This window comes from Oncorhynchus mykiss, chromosome 8 (genome assembly GCF_013265735.2).
Source record: "Oncorhynchus mykiss isolate Arlee chromosome 8, USDA_OmykA_1.1, whole genome shotgun sequence".
In the NCBI taxonomy this organism is placed as follows: Eukaryota; Metazoa; Chordata; class Actinopteri; order Salmoniformes; family Salmonidae; genus Oncorhynchus; species Oncorhynchus mykiss.
The window spans coordinates 64,646,671-64,665,858 of NC_048572.1; the positions used below are offsets into that span (position 1 = coordinate 64,646,671).

Sequence of the window (19,188 nt, forward strand, 5' to 3'; positions counted from 1 at the left end):
CTAAACTGGGACATGCTTAAACCACCTGACCAAGTCCTTAAGCAATGGGACTCTAAATCTCTCTCAGATTATCACCAATCCCACAAGGTATGACTCCAAACACCCAGAAAAGGCTACTCTCCTCAATGTTATCCTCACATATAATCCCGAGGGGTATCAGTCTGGTGTTTTCTGTAATGACCTTAGTGATCACTGTTTTACAGCCTGTGTTCGTAATGGCTGCTCAGTGAAACGACCTTTCCTGATTTGTCATAGACGCTTGCTAAAACACTTTAATGAGCAAGCCTTCCTTCATGACCTGGCCTCTGTAAATTGGTACAGAATAAGCTGGATTCCCTCTGTCGAAGACACTTGGACCTTCTTTATTTGATATTTTCAGTCGTATTGTTAACAGACACCTCCACATAAAGAAAATTACAATTAAAAACAGGTTCAGCCCCTGGTTCGACCGTGATCTTGCAGAGTTACTCCACCTCAGGAATTGCATTTGGCGAAAGGCTTGGCACACGTATATTTGAGAAATAAGTGCACTCTGGCTATTCGGAAGGCCAAAGTTAGTTACTTTAGGGAGCAGTTCTCTCTCTGTGGGTCTAATCCCAAGAAGTTCTGGAAAACGGTTAAAGACCTGGAGAATAAACCTTCCTCCTCACAGCTGCCCATGTCCCTTAATGTTGATGATGTGGTTGTTACTGACAAGAAGCACATGGCTGAGCTCTTTAATCGACACTTTATTAAGTCAGGATTCTTATTTGACTCAAATCAAATGTATTTATATAGCCCTTCTTACATCAGCTGATATCTCAAAGTGCTGTACAGAAACCCAGCCTAAAACCCCAAACAGCAAGCAATGCAGGTGTAGAAGCACAGTGGCTAGGTAAAACTCCCTAGAAAGGCCGAAACCTAGAGAGGAACCAGGCTATGAGGGGTGGCCAGTCCTCTTCTGGCTGTGCCGGTTGGAGATTATAACAGAACATGGCCAAGATGTTCAAATATTCATAAATTACCAGCATGGTCAAATAATAATAATCACAGTAGTTGTCGAGGGTGCAACAGGTCAGCACCTCAGGAGTAAATGTCAGTTGGCTTTTCATAGCCGGTCATTGAGAGTATCTCTACCGCTCCTGCTGTCTCTAGAGAATTGAAAACAGCAGGACTGGGACAGGTGGCACATCCTGTGAACAGGTCAGGGTTCCATGGCCGCAGGCAGAACAGTTGAAACTGGAGCAGCAGCACGGCCAGGTGGACTGGGGACAGCAAGTAGTCATCATGCCAGGTAGTCCTGAGGCATGGTCCTAGGGCTCAGGTCCTCTGAGAGAGAGAGAAAACGAAAGAGAGAGCATACTTAAATTCACACAGGACACCGGATAAGACAGGAGAAATACTCCAGATATAACAGACTGACCCTAGCCCCCCGACACATAAACTACTGCAGCATAAATACTGGCGGCTGAGACAGGAGGGGTCAGCCATGCCTCCTTGCCAGTCCAACATTTCCTAATCTCCCACCCCTTCTAATGCAACTAGCCCTGATGCTTCTCCCTCTTTTCCCCCTGCCCCGCTACAAAGTTTATCCCTGCAGGCAGTCACTCAGTCCGAGGTGCTAAAGGAGCTCCTGAAACTTGACCCCAAAAAACATCTGGGTCAGATGGTTTTTACCCTTTCTTCTTTAAGGTTGCTACCCCTATCATCGAATTTTGTGTTAAACGCTCTACAACATAGCTTTCTTAGTGTCCAACAAGCTTTCTCTGTCCTCAACCTTGTTCTGAACACCTCCAAAACAAAGGTCATGTGGTTTGGTAAGGAGAATGCCCCTCTCCCCACAGGTGTGATTACTACCTCTGAGGGTTTAGAGCTTGAGGTAGTATGGCTAGACGGTCCTTCTCTCAGCACATACCAAAGCTGCAGGCTAATGTTAAATCTAGACTTGGTTTCCTCTATCGTAATCACTCCTCTTTCACCCCAGCTGCCATTTGTGCTGTTATCTGTGCCCAATAATGTTTGTACCATGTTTTGTGCTGCTACCATGTTGTGTTGCTTCCATGCTGTGGTGTCATGTGTTGCTACCTTGCTATGTTGTTGTCTTAGGTCTCTCTTTATGTATTGTTGTCTCTCTTGTCATGATGTGTTTTGTCCTATATTTATTTATATTTTTTAATCCCAGCCCCCATCCCTGCAGGAGCTGGCTGATTAAATAAAGGTTCAAAAAATTAAAAAATAAATATGCTTGATTTTTTTAAACAAATGTTTTAAAATTTTATTCAATATGTCAATATGTGTTTGTTGTAAATGTTTTGCCACCAAACTGGTGAGAGATGTCGAAAAAAGTAAATAGTTAGAAGAGTTGCAAAGTTAATTGAAAATAATGCCATTGTTGATTATATGCCTGTTTCATTAATTAGTGTATTTTCTCTTGAACCATATGGTCTAATCCCCTTCAAACTCAACTCTCGACCTCGAAGCCAGTTCCACTGCATTTTGTCATTGCACCCCTCTAATCAGGGACTGATTTAGATCTGGGACACCAGGTGGGTGTAATTAAGTATAAAGTAGAACAGAAAACCAGCAGGCTCCGGACCTCGTAGGATAAGAGTTGAATACCCCTGGTCTAACCACTAGAAACTCAAGGACAATATGGACACCAATATTTAAAAAAAGTATACTATATGAATACATTTTGTAAAAAGTTAATAAAGTGTAAATGACCAAAGTTACCATATATTGCTATAGATTACCTGTTAAATTACCTAAATTACCAAAGATCTTAGTAACTTTGGTAAATTACCGGTAGCTTTGCAACCGGTGGTAAACCAATCCAAATAAGGAACTGTTTTTCAAACTGAAACCACACCTCTTATAGTCATCTACTTAATGCCAGGTGTGTCTAGTTTCCACTTTCAATCAGCGTGTTGTTAGGCAATGCAAGTTGATCTATTGTTTTGGTGGTGATCAGGTCATTTCTTACATTTGTGTGCTCTGTTTTGGAGTTATTTTCTTATTCAGGGAAATTGGAGTTAATTGTTGTAGTGTCACCATTTGTAAGATGCACTTATTTTTCACTGACATTGATTGAATTCAGGTCATTAATTAATTACAATGTCAGACTTTTCATTGATTCAATGTATTTCCTTATAGTTACCATCTCTTTCTTTGACTAGTTGAGTTATGGCAGCAACCCCGTTTGAAAATGGACCGCATGGTCGACATGCAAGGCGCCTTGGGCCACGCCAGCCAGTTCGTCAGCCTAACCCTGGTACACGGCACCCAGTGCATGGACCCCAAGGAGTAGGGCCATATCTGACCGAACATCCGCCCCATGTGCACCAGCCTCGACCCTACTTCTACGTGCATCCTGTGCAGCCCCCTCCTCCTCCTCCCGTCTACCACTACCAGTGGCCCATGCCCTACAACCCATACTCTGGCTTTCCAGGGATGGGTACGCTTGAATCCTTTTTCATACTCTGTAGTATAAAAGCTATGAAATGTTCAATCTGGGTGTATAAAGTAATATTAATGATAATTAAACCAAATTTGTTCTGATTAATATACTATTGTACAAACTCAATGTACACTTCCATAATTTGAGAAACCCCATGTTTTTCAGCTGTCTTTTTATTTAATAATTGATTCAATTCAATGATGCTCATCCCTTCTAATTCTGTCTTTAGGTTACGGTATGCCGGGTATGGTTATGCCACCGTTCCCTCCCCAACCATACATGGAGGCTCCAGGTTATATTCTTCCCCATGCCCAGCTGCACCCTGCTGAGTATAGACAATACCAGTTTCCTCCTGCTGCCATGGTCTACCAGAACCACAACAATAGGTTGAGAACATTTTACCAGAACACCACACCCAGAGAGACTGTCAACTCCGAAGTACAGACTGAACCACCACCTGAAGCGGAGAAAGACTATGCTCCCTCAGCTGCCCCTCTGGCTGGGTCAGATTCTGGAAGAGGCACCAACTCTACCCACTCCACCACCCCATCCTCGCCAAGCTCCAATGCAGAGAAACAGAGCTGCCCGGAAGTAGAACCTAATTCCCCCACAGACCCACCTGCAGCAACCAAGACCATCCACTCACGTAGGACCTCTATAGAGGCACTGGGGAAGCCTGTCCATGGTGGAGGTCACCTAGTGCATCATGATGTGTGGTCAGTTGGCTCTGCTGATGGCATGGTCCCCATGTGTAGCTCCTCTGACCAGGCGGATGAGGTTATCATGGCTGAGAGGTGTGCGTCCTCCTCCTTCCCAGATGTGTTGATCGGCGGAGGTTCGCCATCTTCCAAAATGGAGAGGGCACCCAAATGTGGTCAGATTCTTACCCAAGAAATTACACATGGGAATACCACAGAGGGCGCCAACGTCATAACAGGAAGCTGTGAAGGTGTTACGAACTTAAACAATTGCCACTACAAAATACTGAAGCTACCTTTTATCTTTCATGACTTGATGACTGAGTCAAAGGTGAATGAGTCTGTGTGGTCAGTGGAGTCAATGGCACCATACGTCCCTTCTACAGAGTGGCTGATACAAAATGGACTGATGGCGCCAGAAGATGTGGCACAGGAGTCGTCTGAGAAAGTTTCAGCTGATCAAAGCCAGATGTCCTTTCATTATAGGCAGGTACCGAAAAAGTTGAATGAGTCAGTATGGTCAGTGCAGTCATTGGCCCCATATGTCCCCTCCAAGGAATTGCTGATAGAGAACGTCCTTATGAATCCTGAGGTGGTGACTGAGAGAGAATCTGATCCTGCTAAGGTCAATCAAGGCCTCCGAGCCAGTCAGGTCATTGATATAACAGAGAGAAGGAGAAGTCGGCGGTTTTCGCTGACTTTAGAAAATGTGAAAGAGGCTGAGAAAATGTCTGACGAGAATGCAACTCCATGCCAGGAGTCATTCCATTATAGGCAAATACAGAGAAATGATAAGGAGTTTGTTTGGTCAGTGGAGCCTGTGGAAAAAGCCAGTGTGGATGGTTTGCCTATTATGCTCTCAAGCAAAAGTACAATGATCCCAAGTCTTCAAGGATCATTGAATAGCACTCAAGGGTCACTGAAACCCAAGGTTCAATGTAGCCCAAATCTGAAGCCTCTGGAAGTTACAGAGCACAGGGCTCAGAGCCCCCTCTGCTCTCCAGATGACCCTGAAACATATGCCTCCAAATGTATGGCAGGAGACCAAGAGCCTGGTTACAGTTGTCCAGGTCCCTGCAACCAGGACATGGAGATTGAAGAGAAGGAGCCTTCCAAACAGACTGGGCCTGTTGTACCCAGTCGACAGGGCTGCAAGCAGATGATCGCAGATGTTAGGATGCTAACGGCTCCTTCCTTAAACAGACAGTTCAAGGTGTGTGGTCTGAAGTGTTCAAAGCTACAGGAGAGGAACTGCTCCTGTCATGAGCCGAAGCTAAACGTTGCGAGTTTCAGGAAGAGCCCCACAGGCAGACTGAATGAGGGAAATGTGGCCCCTGATCTCCCCAAGCCTCAGGAGCAGCAGTGTGGCATTCCACAGAATCAGAAACGACAGATGGGTAAGTAATTTCATAAACTGGTCTGAATGTACTGTACGATTTTGATGTACTCTCAGTGGTTGAAAAAGTACCCAATTTTCATATTTGAGTTAAAGTAAAGATTCCTTACTAGGAAATGAGTAAAATTGAAAGTCACACAGTAAAATACTACTTGAGTAAAAGTCTAAAAATATTTGTTTTTAAACATACTTAAGTATCAAAAGTATATGTAATTGCAAAAATATGCTTAAGTATCAAAAGTAAAAGCATAAATAATTTCAAATAGCTTAATATGCAAACCAGATGGCACAATTAAGTTTTTAATTTACCGAAAGCCAGGGGCACACTACAACACGCAGACATAATTTACAAATAAAGCATATGTGTTTAATGTGTCCACCAGATCCGAGGCAGTAGGGATGATCAGGGATGTTCTCTTGATTAGTGTGTGAATTGGGTCCTTTTCCTGTCCTGCTAAGCATTCAAAATGTAATGCATACTTTCAGATGTCAGGGAAAATGTATGGAGTAAAACATACATTATTTTCTTTAGGAAAGTATGAAGTTGTCAAATGTAAACCTGTGAACCTACTTCAAAGTACTACTTAAGTAATATTTTTACTTAAGTACTTTACACCACTGTATTCTTACACAAATGCGCATTTGAAACGATGCTGGAAAATGACACGTACATTTGACCTTTCTCCTGCAGATTCCAGGAAAGCAAACAAGGCCAGGCCTGGTCATGAATTTTGTGAAACTGGGTATGGCCCGAACAATAATAAAAAGAAACGGAGACCATGGCAAAATGGACCACAGGGTATGTTCAACATATAACTATTTTCCACTGTGTTGGTGTTTGCAATGCTGAATACCTGATGGTGTTATTGGTTTTGTCTACAGACAGAACACAGGCACAGACTAACCCATCAAACTCCCTTGGACAGTGGAACACCCAGAGGAATGGCTACCAAGAACGCTGTAATGGGTATTATGGCAGATCTGGTAAAACAAGAGGCAAGTAGAACCATTTAATGATCTTCATGAATATTCCAAGATGAAGCCTTATGCTGGAGTTCTGATGTACTTTTTGAAAAGACAAGCAGATCCTATATAGAAGATATTAAAATGGTCATGAAAATTAACCATTTTGAATTAATTATATTTTTCTCTACAGGAGCAAATGGGGAAAAAAACACAAGGTACTGACTGACCAGATTGAGGACAAATGAAATATATTTTAACTCTATTTATAGGCCTACCTACAACAAAATTAAACTTTTTAAAAAAAAATAATTCCTTGTATTTTGGTCTTTTGGTGTAATGGAGGCATTTGAAATGAAAATGTGGATGGAAATGGGCTTTATAAGTATGCTTGATCACATCCGGCTGTGATTGGGAGTCCCATAGGGCGGCGCACAATTGTCCCAGCGTCGTCCGGGGGAGGCCATCATTGAAAATAAGAATGTATTCTTAACTGACTTGCCTAGTTAAATAAAGGTTATATTAAAAAAAAAAAATTTAAAATAAGTGTGGTAGTTTGCTAATGATGACAGCTGAATTCTATAGACGCACACAACAATTAGAAAGAAATGTATTCACTGTCAATTGCGAAAGGCACAGCAGAATCAGTGTCTAGTAGTCCCAAATGAAGGATGAATTCAGTCTAATCTAAAAAATACCCAATAGGCTTTCTGATAAGGCTGTGAGATGGCCTAATCAACTTGATTAGCTGTACAGGAGTCTTATGACTTGGGGGTAGAAGCTGTTAAGCCTTTTGGACCTAGTCTTGGCGCTCCAGTATCACTTTCCGTGCGGTAGCAGAGAGAACAGTCTGACTAGTGTGGCTGAAGTCTTTGGCAATTTTTTGGGGCTTTCCTCTGACACCGCCTGGTCCTGGATGGCAGGAAGCCTGGATGGCAGGAAGCTTGGCTCCAGTGATGTACTGGGCCGTACACACTACCCTCTGTAGCACATTATGGTCAGATGCAGAGCAGTTGCCTTACCAGGCGGTGATGCAACCAGTCAGGATGGTGCAGCTGTATAACTTTTTGAAGATCTGATGACCCGTGACAAATATTTTCAATCTCCTGAGGGGGAATAGGCGTTGTTGTGCCCTCTTCATAACTGTCTTGGTGTGTTTGGACCATGATAGATTGTTGGTGACGTGGACACCAAGGAACTTGAAGTTCTCAACCTGCTCTACTACAGCCCCGTCGATGAGAATGGGGGTATGCTCGGTCCTCCTTTTTAGGTAGTCCACAATCATCTCATTTGTCTTGATCACGTTGAGGGAGAGGTTATTCTGGCACCCCACTGCAAGGTCTCTGACCTCCTTCCTATTGGCTGTCTCGTTGGTGATCAGGCCTACCACTTGTCGTCGGCAAACTTAATGATGGTGTTGGAGTCGTGCTTGGCCATGCAGTCATGGGTGAACAGGGAATACAGGAGGTGACTGAGCATGCACCCCTGAGGGGCCCCCGTGTTGAGGATCAGCGTGGCGGCTGTGTTATTACCTACCCTTACCACCTGGGGGCGGCCCGTCAGGAAGTCCAGGATCCAGTTGCAGAGGAGGTGTTTAGTTCCAGGGTCCTTAGCTTACTTATGGGCTTTGAGGGCACTATGGTGTTGAATGCTGAGCTGTAGTCAATGAATAGTATTCTCACGTAGGTGTTCCTTTTGTCCAGGTGGGAAAGGGCAGTGTAGCTTGCAGAGCGTGATCAGTCGTCCGGAACAGCTGATGCACTCATGCATGCATGCATGCATGCATGCATGCATGCATGCATGCATGCTCATGTGTTGCTTGCCTCAAAGCGAGCATAAGTTATTTAGCTCATCTGGTAGGCTCGTGTCACTGGGCAACTCGTGGCTGTGCTTCTCTTTGTAGTCCGTAATATGTGGCTTGCAAACTAACGAGAGTCGGAGTTGGTGTAGTACGATTCGATCTTAGTCCTGTATTGGCGCTTTGCCTGTTTGATGGTTCGTCGGAGGGCATAGCAGGATTTCTTAAGTGTCTGGGTTAGAGTCCCGCTCCTTGAAAGCGCCAGCTCTACCCTTTAGCCCGGTGTGGATGTTGCCTGTAATCTATGGCTTTCTGGTTGGGGTATGAACATCTGGTCACTGTGGGGGCGACGTCATCGATGCACTTATTGATGGAGCCAGTGACTGATGTGATGTACTCTTCAATGCCATCGGAATAATCCCGGAACATATTCCAGTCTGTGCTAGCAAAACAGTCCAATAGTTTAGCATCTGCGTCATCTGACCACTTCCTTTTTGAGCGAGTCACTGGTACTTCCTGCTTTAGTTTTTGCTTGTAAGCAAGAATCAGGAGGATAGAGTTATGGCCAGATTTGCCAAATGGAGGATAAGGGAGAGCTTAGTACATGTCTGTCTGTGGAGTGAAGGTGGTCTGGAGTCTTAATTTTAAAACCTCTGGTTGCACATTTAACATGCTGGTAGAAATTAGGTAAAACTGATTTAAGTTTCCCTGCATTAAAGTCCCCGGCCACTAGGAGTGCCGCATCTGGATGCGCATTTATTTGCTTATGTCCTTATAAAGCTCGTTGAGTGCCGTCTTAGTGCCATCATCGGTTTGTGGTGTTAAATAGACAGCTACGAAAAATATAGATTAAAACTCTCCTGTGAAATAGTGTGGTCTACAGCTTATGATATACTCTACCTCAGAGCAAAACCTATTAGATTTTGTGCACTAGCTGTTATTTACAGATGCACACATCGCCACCCCTTGTCTTACCGGAGGCAGCTGTTCGATATTGCCGATGGACCGAAAACCCAGCCAGCTGTATGTTATCCATGTCGTCGTTCAGCCACGATTCGGTGAAACATAAGATATAACCGTTTTTAATGTCCCATTGGTAAGATAGTCTTGATCAGAGCTCATCCATTTTGTTATCCAATGATTGCACGTTGGCTAATATGACTGATGGTAGAGGGGAATTACTCACTTGCCGTCAGATCCTTACAAGGCACCCCGACCCACGTCCCTGATGTCTCTTCACACTAATGGAGATTTGGGCATTGGCAGGTGTATGAAGTAAATCCTTCACGGCCGACTCGTTAAAGAGAGAAACTGCATCCAGTACGAAGTGAGTAATCGCTGTCCTGATATCCAGAAGCTATTTTTGGTCGTAAGAGACAGTGGCAGAAACATTATGGACAAAATAAGTTAAAAATAACGCCAAAAAACACTCACAATAGCACAATTGGTTTGGTGCCCGAAAAGCGTCAGCCATCTCCTCCGGCGCCATCATTATATCCACATGACTTTAACTTGAAACATCATGAATAAGGCTATATGGTACTAGTAATATGTGCCTATATGAAATATTTAGCTTTCAGGTTACAGCTCTATCCAGGTGTTTTTTGTTGTTAACCAAAAGTATGTCGTCAAACTCACAACTGCTTCTTTAACTCAAATTCAACCTGGACAAAGATTGCCTTGAAAAAAACATTCACAAACTTTACCTATTAAGGCTGCTGAGTGATAATGGTCTAGCAGTCAAATTTGCACATTAGCTAGATTATTTATTTATCCTTACACACAGTTTAGACAGGCAGCCCAATCTAAACTTTTTTGACCAATCAGCTCTGAAAAATATCTGATTTGATTGGTGGAATACCTGTCTTTAGACCAATCAGATCTTTTTCAGAGCTGATGTGATTGGTCAAAAGGCTGATTGGTGGAACAAGATCAGAATTGTGCAGCCTTAATGCTACTGATGTTTGTTTCTGACACCAGTGTTTTGGACAGAGCTCAGTGGGCAGGATTTGACCAAGTCTTTTGACTTTTTCAGTATGAGTGATTTAATGAGGATTACTGAATCACACACTGACTTGACAAATGTCTTCTCTCTAATAGGGTAGATGGAGCCAGTCATGGATTTAACTAAGTACTGTGTCAACACAACTGTAAAGAAGAGGTGAGACCAAGAGCATGAAATGTCTGAGTCTCCCTCTGGATGTGCAATAATCCCTAATCTGCATATAAATATATACACACACACACACACTGGGGGAACAAGACTGTTTGTGGTTTGACATCTTGTGCCTGACATTGATACAACAAACCAAACTCATGATTATGGAACCTGTTTCACAACGAAACCTCATGTTAGAATATCAGATCTGTCTGAACTGCTACAATTTGCAGTACAGGTCCAAGCTCTTGGACTGCCAACACACCTGCTGCTCTGTGTGCTTGACCCAGATGAAGATGAGCCTGAGTGAGCTGCGCTGCCCCTGGTGTCGCTCTGTCACCACCCTGCCACCTGAGGTCTCCGTCTCCCAGCTCCCAGATGACCCCAACATTATGGCCGTCATCTCTGTCCCATCTCCCCCAGAATACACACCTGTCTTCTTCAAACAGCTGCTTAGTAACACCTGCTACCTGTCTATAGACCACCAAGAGAGGGCTACAGTGTCTGGTGAACATTCAGGTAGGCACCTGCAGGCTGGGCAGACAGGGTTGGGGGAGGAACATGGGGAGAGGGAGGAAGGTTGTAAGAGCTCGTTCACGACCAGGGCAGGCTTAGTGGTTCTTCTGGGTTTTGTCCTACTCTTATGTACATTGTACTGTAAAACATGCAGTACAAAAGCAAAAATTGTATTTATGTTAATTGAAATGAAAAACATAACTGACCCATTTTAGAGCTTTGTGATTGTATTTGTTCAAATCTGTCTTCACCTACAGATGATGTTGGACATTTTAGTAAAATGTAACATTTTAGACCACACACGATGACAATATGATAAACACTAACAACCCATCGGTTAATACAATTACAGCATCAACTGTTGCCTACTTAACATTGATATTTTAAAATGTCAAACTTGAGAAATTATATTTAAAAAATTAAACAATGTTCATTGTCCTGTTAGATACAATATTGTTGTACACAAAATGCATGTAGAAATTAACTGACTACCTGATAATCTGAAATACAAAATTTGAATATTTAAAAAAAATGAATATTTACGCAATAAAACATTTGAGAATAATTCTAAACGCATGTTTTAAAGTTGATCTGAGCCACAATCTGATTCATAAAGTGGTCTAAATCCTTATTCACCCAACCCGATTCATAAATCGGTTTCAGCCCTGATGCAGATGTCATGACCAAGAGAAGCGATCTCCTCCAACAGGTAGTCCACATCCTCTGTCTGTGTGGCCGGGTTGGAGAAGACACATCGGAAGAAGTTCACTTTGTCTCCGAGTGGCTGATAGCCAATCATGGCCATCCCCTGCTCCATCATCTTGGCTTTGATCTTTGGTGCCACCTTAGAAACCAAACAGTGATTTAGCTTTATAGAGTATGAACAGAAGTCAATGTGCTGCTGCTAGTAATGAAGGATTACATATACAGTATCTAATGGATAAAGAACCACAAAGGTTGAATTAAGACGCATCTAATATATCACTAACATTAGAGATCCAAGGTGTAGCATTACCTCATGGAGTCTCCTGTTCCTCTCAGGACCTGGGGACATGTTCCTCAGACTTGGTGGGATGTACCAGAAGCACACGTTGCTGTGTTCAGGCTGCATGGGGATGTATCACAGATAAAAGGCTTACAACGATGCATCTCACTGAGGAATTATTCAATAACTACAAGGGACTAAAAAACAGACTTACTTTGCTTTTGAAGACAAGTTCAAAGTCTGGTCTTTGTTTGAGTTTGTCAAACAAGTGCTCAGCATTTTCCAAACATTTATTGACCTGTGATTCGAAGCCTTCTGAACCCTAAGAAGAGATGTGTTTCATTGACCAGTTGATAAATAAAATGTAAAAAAATCCATGTGTGTGTTACATACCTTGGCCTTCCACATGAGCCAGAGCTTGAAGACATCAACATGCCTGCCACACTGAATGGTCTTGTCTCCGGTGTCATAAGAGGTGTCGTAGTGCTTGTCAGTTTGGAAAAGGTATTCAGCACACATCTGATTGCAGTCTTTCAAGAGGCCCTGTGAGTGAGAAACCACTGACTACATTATGTATGTGTATTTCTGAATGCGTGCAAATTGTAATTCAGGGTGGAATGTTTTGGTAGTCTTGATTGTTTTTATATTCATAGCGTTAGACTACACACCCTTTTCTTCACCAGTATGGCTGAGCATTGCAGCGGAGCACCCATCATTTTATGAGGGTTCCAAGTCACAGACCAGGCTCTGTAATAAACATAATTCAAATAGACCTGCATGTAAGATCCAATCAAGGCAGAACTGTTGAGGGTCAATTCCATTTCAATTGTGAATGGAAACAAAACCCCCAAAATGTAATTGATCCTGGCTGTATGGTAGAGTGAAATTCAGAAATCTAGAATCTTTTTGGAGAGTTGTAAATGTTGGGTGTCCTTAAATCTCTGTTCTCTCTGGTTACAGTACCTACCGTTCAATCCCTTGTAGTTTCACACGGTGCAGGTTGGACATCAACAGTCCTCCACCCCAGGCTGCCTGTTAAGAAACAAAGAGAATTTTACTCTAAATACAATCTTATCTTTATATATTTAATATTTTACATACAGGGTTGTACAGTAGGTTACTTTCTAAATGTAAATCCGTTAGTTACTAGTTACCTGTCCAAAATTGTAATCAGTAACGTAACTTTTGGATTACCCAAACTCAGTAACGTAATGTGATTACATTCAGTTACTTTTAGATTACTTTCCCCTTAAGTGATATTAGAAGAAGACAAAAATGTATGTTATCAATTGATTGACATCTATTGCAGGATAAATCAATGTTAAAGTTTACATAGCTGGATATATATTGATGTTAAATTTTACTTCATGGGTTGGTTATGTAGGCTTCTTCTAACCCATCGCTTTCTACTACATATAATAATAGGATTAAATTATATATTTACATACATATACATATGTCATTTAGAAATCCAGAAATGGATGTAGCAACTACAAATTGCCCCTTTGTCTCATCAAAAGTGTGCGAGATTGAGCATGTCTCCATTAGGTCTATGGATTTTTTATTTTTTTAAACGCATGAATTAGATTTAGCAAAAAAGCCCCACATATATTCCATAGGCTGGGATCCACACTATGCAGCTGTTGCAAGACTGCATTTTTCACTGGCTGTCCATTAGTTTCAAAAACTGATTGATAGGCAGCTTAAACTTCTTGAATTCAACCATTATTGGGTTCAAACACACATTTGGATTTGTCAACAGCCATCCACAAACCCCACAATCCATAAGGCGCAAATAGCTAAATAAGAGGGCAGCAGTGTGATTCACATCAATGCGCTACTGTATGTAGGTATCAATAATAAGTGATATCCGTATCGCCGTAGACTACACCACTACTGTCATCCTTACCTCCAAGCGTTTATTCAAATTGGATAATATTTGGATGCCGACAGCAGTCGCACCATTGGAAGACATAGCTTGGACTGTAGCCCACAAAAGCCTGTTCCTGCTCTTTTCCCGCGTTCCGTCAAACACATTTATTGTGTCGTCATAGTGGTCTCTGATTTATTATCAGACTCTCTCAGGTGGAACAAACTTGAATTTGTGATTACATGTAATCTGTTACTCCCCATCCCTGCTTACATACTGTATAGCACATTCTCATGGGGACGGTTTCCCAGACACAAATTATGCTTAGTACTGGACTAAAGCATGCCCAATTAAAATATATCAGAAATAAGGCTAAATGTGTGTCCGGTAAGCCATGATGGATGCTATAAGGTAAATACATCAACATGCAGCCAGAGTCCATGGCTCTCACAGATGTCTGCGATGGCATTGAGAGGATCAAAGGCTCCGTACACAGTGGTGCCTGCTGTGGCATTGACGTAGAATGGGACACAACCCTGAAGAGAGAGAGAGAGAGAGATGACAAGAATCATGATGAGTGTATTGACCTGTTCCTGTGAAATAGTCCCTGCCAACACATTGGAGCTCTGGTAGCTCCTTTTATGCACCAGGCAATGTTGTTGACTGGTAAACAGAAATTCTGATTTGAGCGTATTCTGTTTGGGGTGTCTGTTTCATCCTAATTTGACTAAATCCTTCACTGGCTGGACATACTGTATACAGGTACGCTTCCGTGTATTTAATTCACAGCCCTGTATCCCTCAGTTTGGCAAGACTCATTCATCCATTACCTGATCTTTGGCAGTAATGATACTTGACTCCAATTCTGCAGGGATCATTTTCCCCCTTGAATAGTAAAAAAAGGACATCACTCATTTAGCTCTGATGATATTGTCAATGTTCACGATAAACAAATGCAAATCACACTCCCCTCATTGCTTACCAGTCATTACATTTCACCACCACAACATTTTCACTTCCTATCCCAAGGACTGCTGCAGATTTCTTGACTGAATAATGACTCTAGAATAGGGAAAAAAATATTTGTCAGTACATGTTTATAGATAATATGAATAAGCATGACCCAACGTGAATACACATACATGTGCTGATGTGAAGAGGATTAGCCTGGGCAGAGCAGTCATCCCTTTGGTCTTCACTTCAGGGAAGAAGTGGTATCTGGCCAGTAGTACACTGTACAGATTGGACATGGTCCCACCTAAGGAAATATATATATATTGTATTATAGATGGATATCTCATTAAGAGATTGTCTTAAGTTTATAATTTAATTCAAATTCATAACAACTAAACAATATATCCAAAATTAAGAGGACAAAATTAACCAATTCAATGGAAGTAACAAGGATAATTGTATCACAGTGTATGTTTGTCATTGGCTACATTGTTTGTATCGATAGCAAGGTCGGAATGTAGCTAACACTGTACCTGGACAGAAAACACCATCCCCCTCTTCCTCTGACCAACCCACAATCTCCTGCATCTTCTTCAGTAGAATCTCCTCCATCAGAATGAACACTGGGGACACTTCATAAGTAAACCTAGAAAAAAAGGTTTAACACATTGTTTTACACTTTATCTCATATTGCAGAATAACATTTACTAGAGACCTGATCACACCGTAGGCCCTAGTGTCATCTGGGGCCGTACGCGTCAAACGCCTCAGCATAGGAGTGTTCATACAGGATCAGATCCACCCTGTCTATAAGATCAGAACAACTTGATATATACTGTTCTCTGGTAAATGTCAGATATGTTCTTAGGCAAATGTCATTCTGCAATATGAGGACTTAGTGAGAAATTAGATCTTACACCTTAGGGATAATGTAAATCTTACATGTTTGTGTTGGCAGTAGATGTCAGCCATTCCCCGGCCAAACCGATGACATCCAGACCTGATGACAGCTGATTGAAGAAGCGTGGGTGACCTGTGGACAGATGAGGAAATTCTGGAACATTATACTAATCTATAATGTCAATAATGTCAGCCATTGCCTGGAGAGAAGCAATGACTTACTAGTACATGGAGTACATGTTTTCTACCTATAGTACATTTTTGGTAAATTTTCGGCAAAACAGTCAACAGCTCTTACGGTACCTGTTTTGACTCCATACTTCAAGGTGTCCCTGCAGTCGACCAGGAGTTGTTCCAGGTTCTCGGGCTGGTCTGGGAGCTCCAGACTGAAGCCCTCCAGGCCCTCTCTGAGTTGGTGAGGGTGGTGGAAGTCCAGGACTTTGGAGCTCCGTCTGAACGACTTGCAGACATAGCTGAGGAGAATGTTCACCAGCTCTTGGAAGAAACTTTTGGTTGTGTCCTCACCACTGAGAGCAGGGAGTAGATCTAAACATAAAGGAACACGTTCAGGGCAAATTTTTTCAATGGTAGCAATTGCTCCCAACTTGCAATAGTTTGTAGGAGCACTAGAAAACGAGATTCATTTAAATTGCAGCCAAGTTGTGCATATAGAACATTTCTGGGATTTTTTATTTCAGCTAATGAAACATGGGACCAACACTTTACATGTTGCGTTTATATTTTTGTTCAGTATATATATATATATATATATATATATATATATATATATATACACATATACAGTGCATTCTGAAAGTATTCAGACCCCTTGACCTTTTTTTCACATTTTGTTACGTTACAGCCTTATTCTAAAATGGATTTAATTATTTCCCCCCCTTCAACACACACAATCCCATAATGACAAACCAAAAACAGTTTATACATTTTTTAGAAAATGTATTAGAAATAAAAAACAAAAATACCTTATTTATAAAAGTATTTAGACCCTTTGCTATGAGACACGAAATTGAGCTCAGGTGCGGCCTGTTTCAATTGATCATCCTTGAGATGTTTCTACAACTTGATTGTAGTCCACCTGTGGTAAATTCCACCCGTTATGTTAATTTAGTCATATATGCAAATACTCCCAGTGTATTCATGCAAAGGTAGCAAAAATAATTTTCTTTATTTTAACACAAAATATTTTAAAAAAAATACCTGATACCTTAGAAAATGTACATATGAGTGCATCCTAAGAAAAAAAGTTAGATTTTACAATATATTGAATACCTGAATTCCCATCAAAATCCCTGAACTCCAGTCATTATATATGTATATGTCAGTAAAATGTTTATGTGATATAATTCAGTCAATATTTGATGTATTTTAAAATGTTTACACGTTTGGAGTATCTTCATCCATTGTCAAACTGTTGCATTAATTACAATTGTTTAAAAAAACATCTCAACAACCTAGTGGTTGATTTCTCCCTAACCATCAAAATAGAGCCTTGAATCTCATAGTGACGGACCTGACTGTCAACATTGGTCATCTAGCTAGCCAGTAGGGTTGCATTACAGATAGAACAATTAGACAGATATTTCACCGCATGTTTGTTTCCACTTACTACCAAATATGGTAGTGAGAGGAAGGTTAGTCGCCAGCAGTGGGAGATGGAATGAGATGATTGTTTTGTCTACATTCTGCAAACTTTCTCATCGATGAAACATTTGATCTCAATACAATTTGTTGTTCCCAAAAATAGAATAGGTTACGAAAAATGTGGATCAAGTTCAGTAGACTTTACTATTTGCCAAAGTAAAAAAAACGAAAGAGTGCGTAGAGAAATTGAGTTATAGCGGATACTTGACAGAGTAGGCGTCCCCTAACGAAAATATGCGCTAGCTCGTGCTTGGCTCTGCCCACTAGGACTCATTTGTTAACGTTTGAAACGACAGGCTGTGGACTATCTTGTTTTTATAAAGATCTTTGGTTGCATCGGTTTCCATTGGACTAGACCAGAGTTTGCTAGGCTGGCAAACTATATAACGCAGGTTAGGTAGTGAATGACGATGGATACACAAGCAAATGGTACAGAACTCTTAACAAAATCATATTTTGACATTGTAGTGGCTATTTCTGTTTTGTTTTTTTGCTTAGTGACATTTAGAATATCATCTTTGTGGATTTATTTATCTACCGTATTCCGGTTTCAGCATGAGAAACCATTGAAGTCCCACATTCCACTGAGATACTGCGAGGATCTGCGCAGTCGCGGAAACGGAGCCTCACAAATAAAACGTCTGGTCACAGATTAGGAGCCACGCAGTATCTCGCGGGAATTTGGGATTTTGTCAGTCATTTTTCATACCGAAACCGGATTAGATACATAAATGCCCACATATGATGTTGGGCTGTTTTTTTAAATATTTTTTTACCTTTGCTGTAGATGCAACTGAAGTCCTTGGTTATGCTGCAGGTGTTATCACTCGCTGTCTGTGGAGGGTTGATGTCAGAGGAGCTTCTGTGCTGCTTACTCTCTGCCAAAACCTGCCCACCTGGTTTAGCATGTTCAATTATGTTTTCTGGAACAAATAAACCCGGAGTACATGATGATCCAATACAATATTGACATGTCTATATTGTCATGTGGAATTCTTTGAATTTTGACATTAGGCCTGTATCCAATATATTTTTATTTATTTAACTAGGCAAGTCAGTTAAGAACAAATTTACAATGACAGTCTACACCCCCGGACAAACCTTCCCCTAACGACACTAGGCCAATTGTGCACCGTCCTATGACACTCCCAATCACGGCCAGTTGTGACACAGCCTGGGAACTAACCAGAGTCTGTAGTGACGCCTTAGACCGCTGCGCCATTCGAGTGGTCTATATGTTGGATATGGTTGTTTTTGCATACCATGTGAATCTAACATATTATTCAAATAGATACGCTACCATTAATAAGTTGTCATACTTACAGATATCATAAATGAACATTTGCCATGCCATTCAAAATACATGAAGAGTATAGCCAGAAAAAGGACAGTTATTTTACATTTTTAGCCCCCCCCCCCCCCCCCATCTTGACATAACCCATAGATATACCATAGAGATACATCTAAATAATTGATATGCTCAATTGACTCTGACCTGGTAGCTGCAAGTAATCCATAATGTGATTGAGTTCTGGGAGTGAAGTTTGTCCAGTGTTTCACTGTTCCACTGCTGCCCCTCCATGAGATGCACCTGGAATGGTTTTGTGGAATATATAACCCCCTGGAGGAACTAGGCGTGGTGGTGGGCGCATTATGACACAAGGCTATTCAACCTGAATGAAACAATGCTATTCCAAAAACCTTTGAGAATGAGAGCCACCCCAAAATGTTTCTGACAATCACTAGCTACCACATCAATTCATTATGATCTCTTCTGTCTTTTTTTGTCCTTTTGTGTGTAATTATTTGGCTCAAAATATGTTTGTGTGTGCTACTCAACCTGCATACAGTA

At 41.5% G+C, this 19,188-nt stretch overlaps 2 protein-coding genes across 7 annotated transcripts; one reads left to right on the top strand and one right to left on the bottom strand.

The window, feature by feature from the left end:
- The first annotated feature begins 2,887 nt into the window (after positions 1–2,887).
- Positions 2,888–6,802, top strand: LOC110530338. Of its 4 annotated transcripts, none has more exons than XM_021613306.2 (6): positions 2,888–2,950; positions 3,156–3,433; positions 3,666–5,531; positions 6,222–6,329; positions 6,413–6,526; positions 6,687–6,734. In XM_021613306.2, the coding sequence occupies exons 2-6, from the start codon at positions 3,163–3,165 to the stop codon at positions 6,716–6,718; spliced, it is 2,391 nt and encodes a 796-aa protein (XP_021468981.2). In that variant the 5' UTR covers positions 2,888–2,950; positions 3,156–3,162; the 3' UTR covers positions 6,719–6,734. The 4 variants fall into 4 exon arrangements, with proteins under 4 accessions (XP_021468981.2, XP_021468983.2, XP_021468982.2 ...); XM_021613308.2 differs by having other exon boundaries at positions 2,891–2,942; XM_021613307.2 differs by having other exon boundaries at positions 2,900–3,035; positions 6,687–6,802.
- A 4,372-nt stretch (positions 6,803–11,174) lies between these two features.
- Positions 11,175–19,036, bottom strand: LOC110530340 (glutamate decarboxylase 1). Of its 3 annotated transcripts, none has more exons than XM_021613314.2 (15): positions 18,832–19,004; positions 18,113–18,232; positions 15,978–16,220; positions 15,717–15,807; positions 15,308–15,420; positions 14,963–15,078; positions 14,803–14,882; positions 14,651–14,705; positions 14,240–14,356; positions 12,918–12,982; positions 12,619–12,697; positions 12,344–12,493; positions 12,165–12,272; positions 11,981–12,070; positions 11,175–11,809 (listed from the first exon to the last, which is right to left on the bottom strand). In XM_021613314.2, the coding sequence occupies exons 1-15, from the start codon at positions 18,851–18,853 to the stop codon at positions 11,612–11,614; spliced, it is 1,647 nt and encodes a 548-aa protein (XP_021468989.2). In that variant the 5' UTR covers positions 18,854–19,004; the 3' UTR covers positions 11,175–11,611. The 3 variants fall into 3 exon arrangements, with proteins under 3 accessions (XP_021468989.2, XP_021468988.2, XP_036841865.1); XM_021613313.2 differs by having other exon boundaries at positions 18,113–18,259; positions 18,832–18,992; XM_036985970.1 differs by lacking the exon at positions 18,113–18,232 and having other exon boundaries at positions 18,832–19,036.
- Positions 19,037–19,188: the final 152 nt, after the last annotated feature.

Coding starts and splice junctions, on each gene's coding strand:
- LOC110530338 (XM_021613306.2), top strand. CDS start 3,163: ATGGCAGCAACCCCGTTTGAAAATGGACCGCATGGTCGACATGCAAGG. Junction 6,330..6,412: donor ATGGCAAAATGGACCACAGG/GTATGTTCAACA, acceptor TTTTGTCTACAG/ACAGAACACAGGCACAGACT. Junction 6,527..6,686: donor CAGATCTGGTAAAACAAGAG/GCAAGTAGAACC, acceptor TTTTCTCTACAG/GAGCAAATGGGGAAAAAAAC.
- LOC110530340 (XM_021613313.2), bottom strand. CDS start 18,853: ATGGATTACTTGCAGCTACCAG. Junction 12,698..12,917: donor AAACTACAAGGGATTGAACG/GTAGGTACTGTA, acceptor TGTTTATTACAG/AGCCTGGTCTGTGACTTGGA. Junction 12,273..12,343: donor GGCTCATGTGGAAGGCCAAG/GTATGTAACACA, acceptor ATCTCTTCTTAG/GGTTCAGAAGGCTTCGAATC.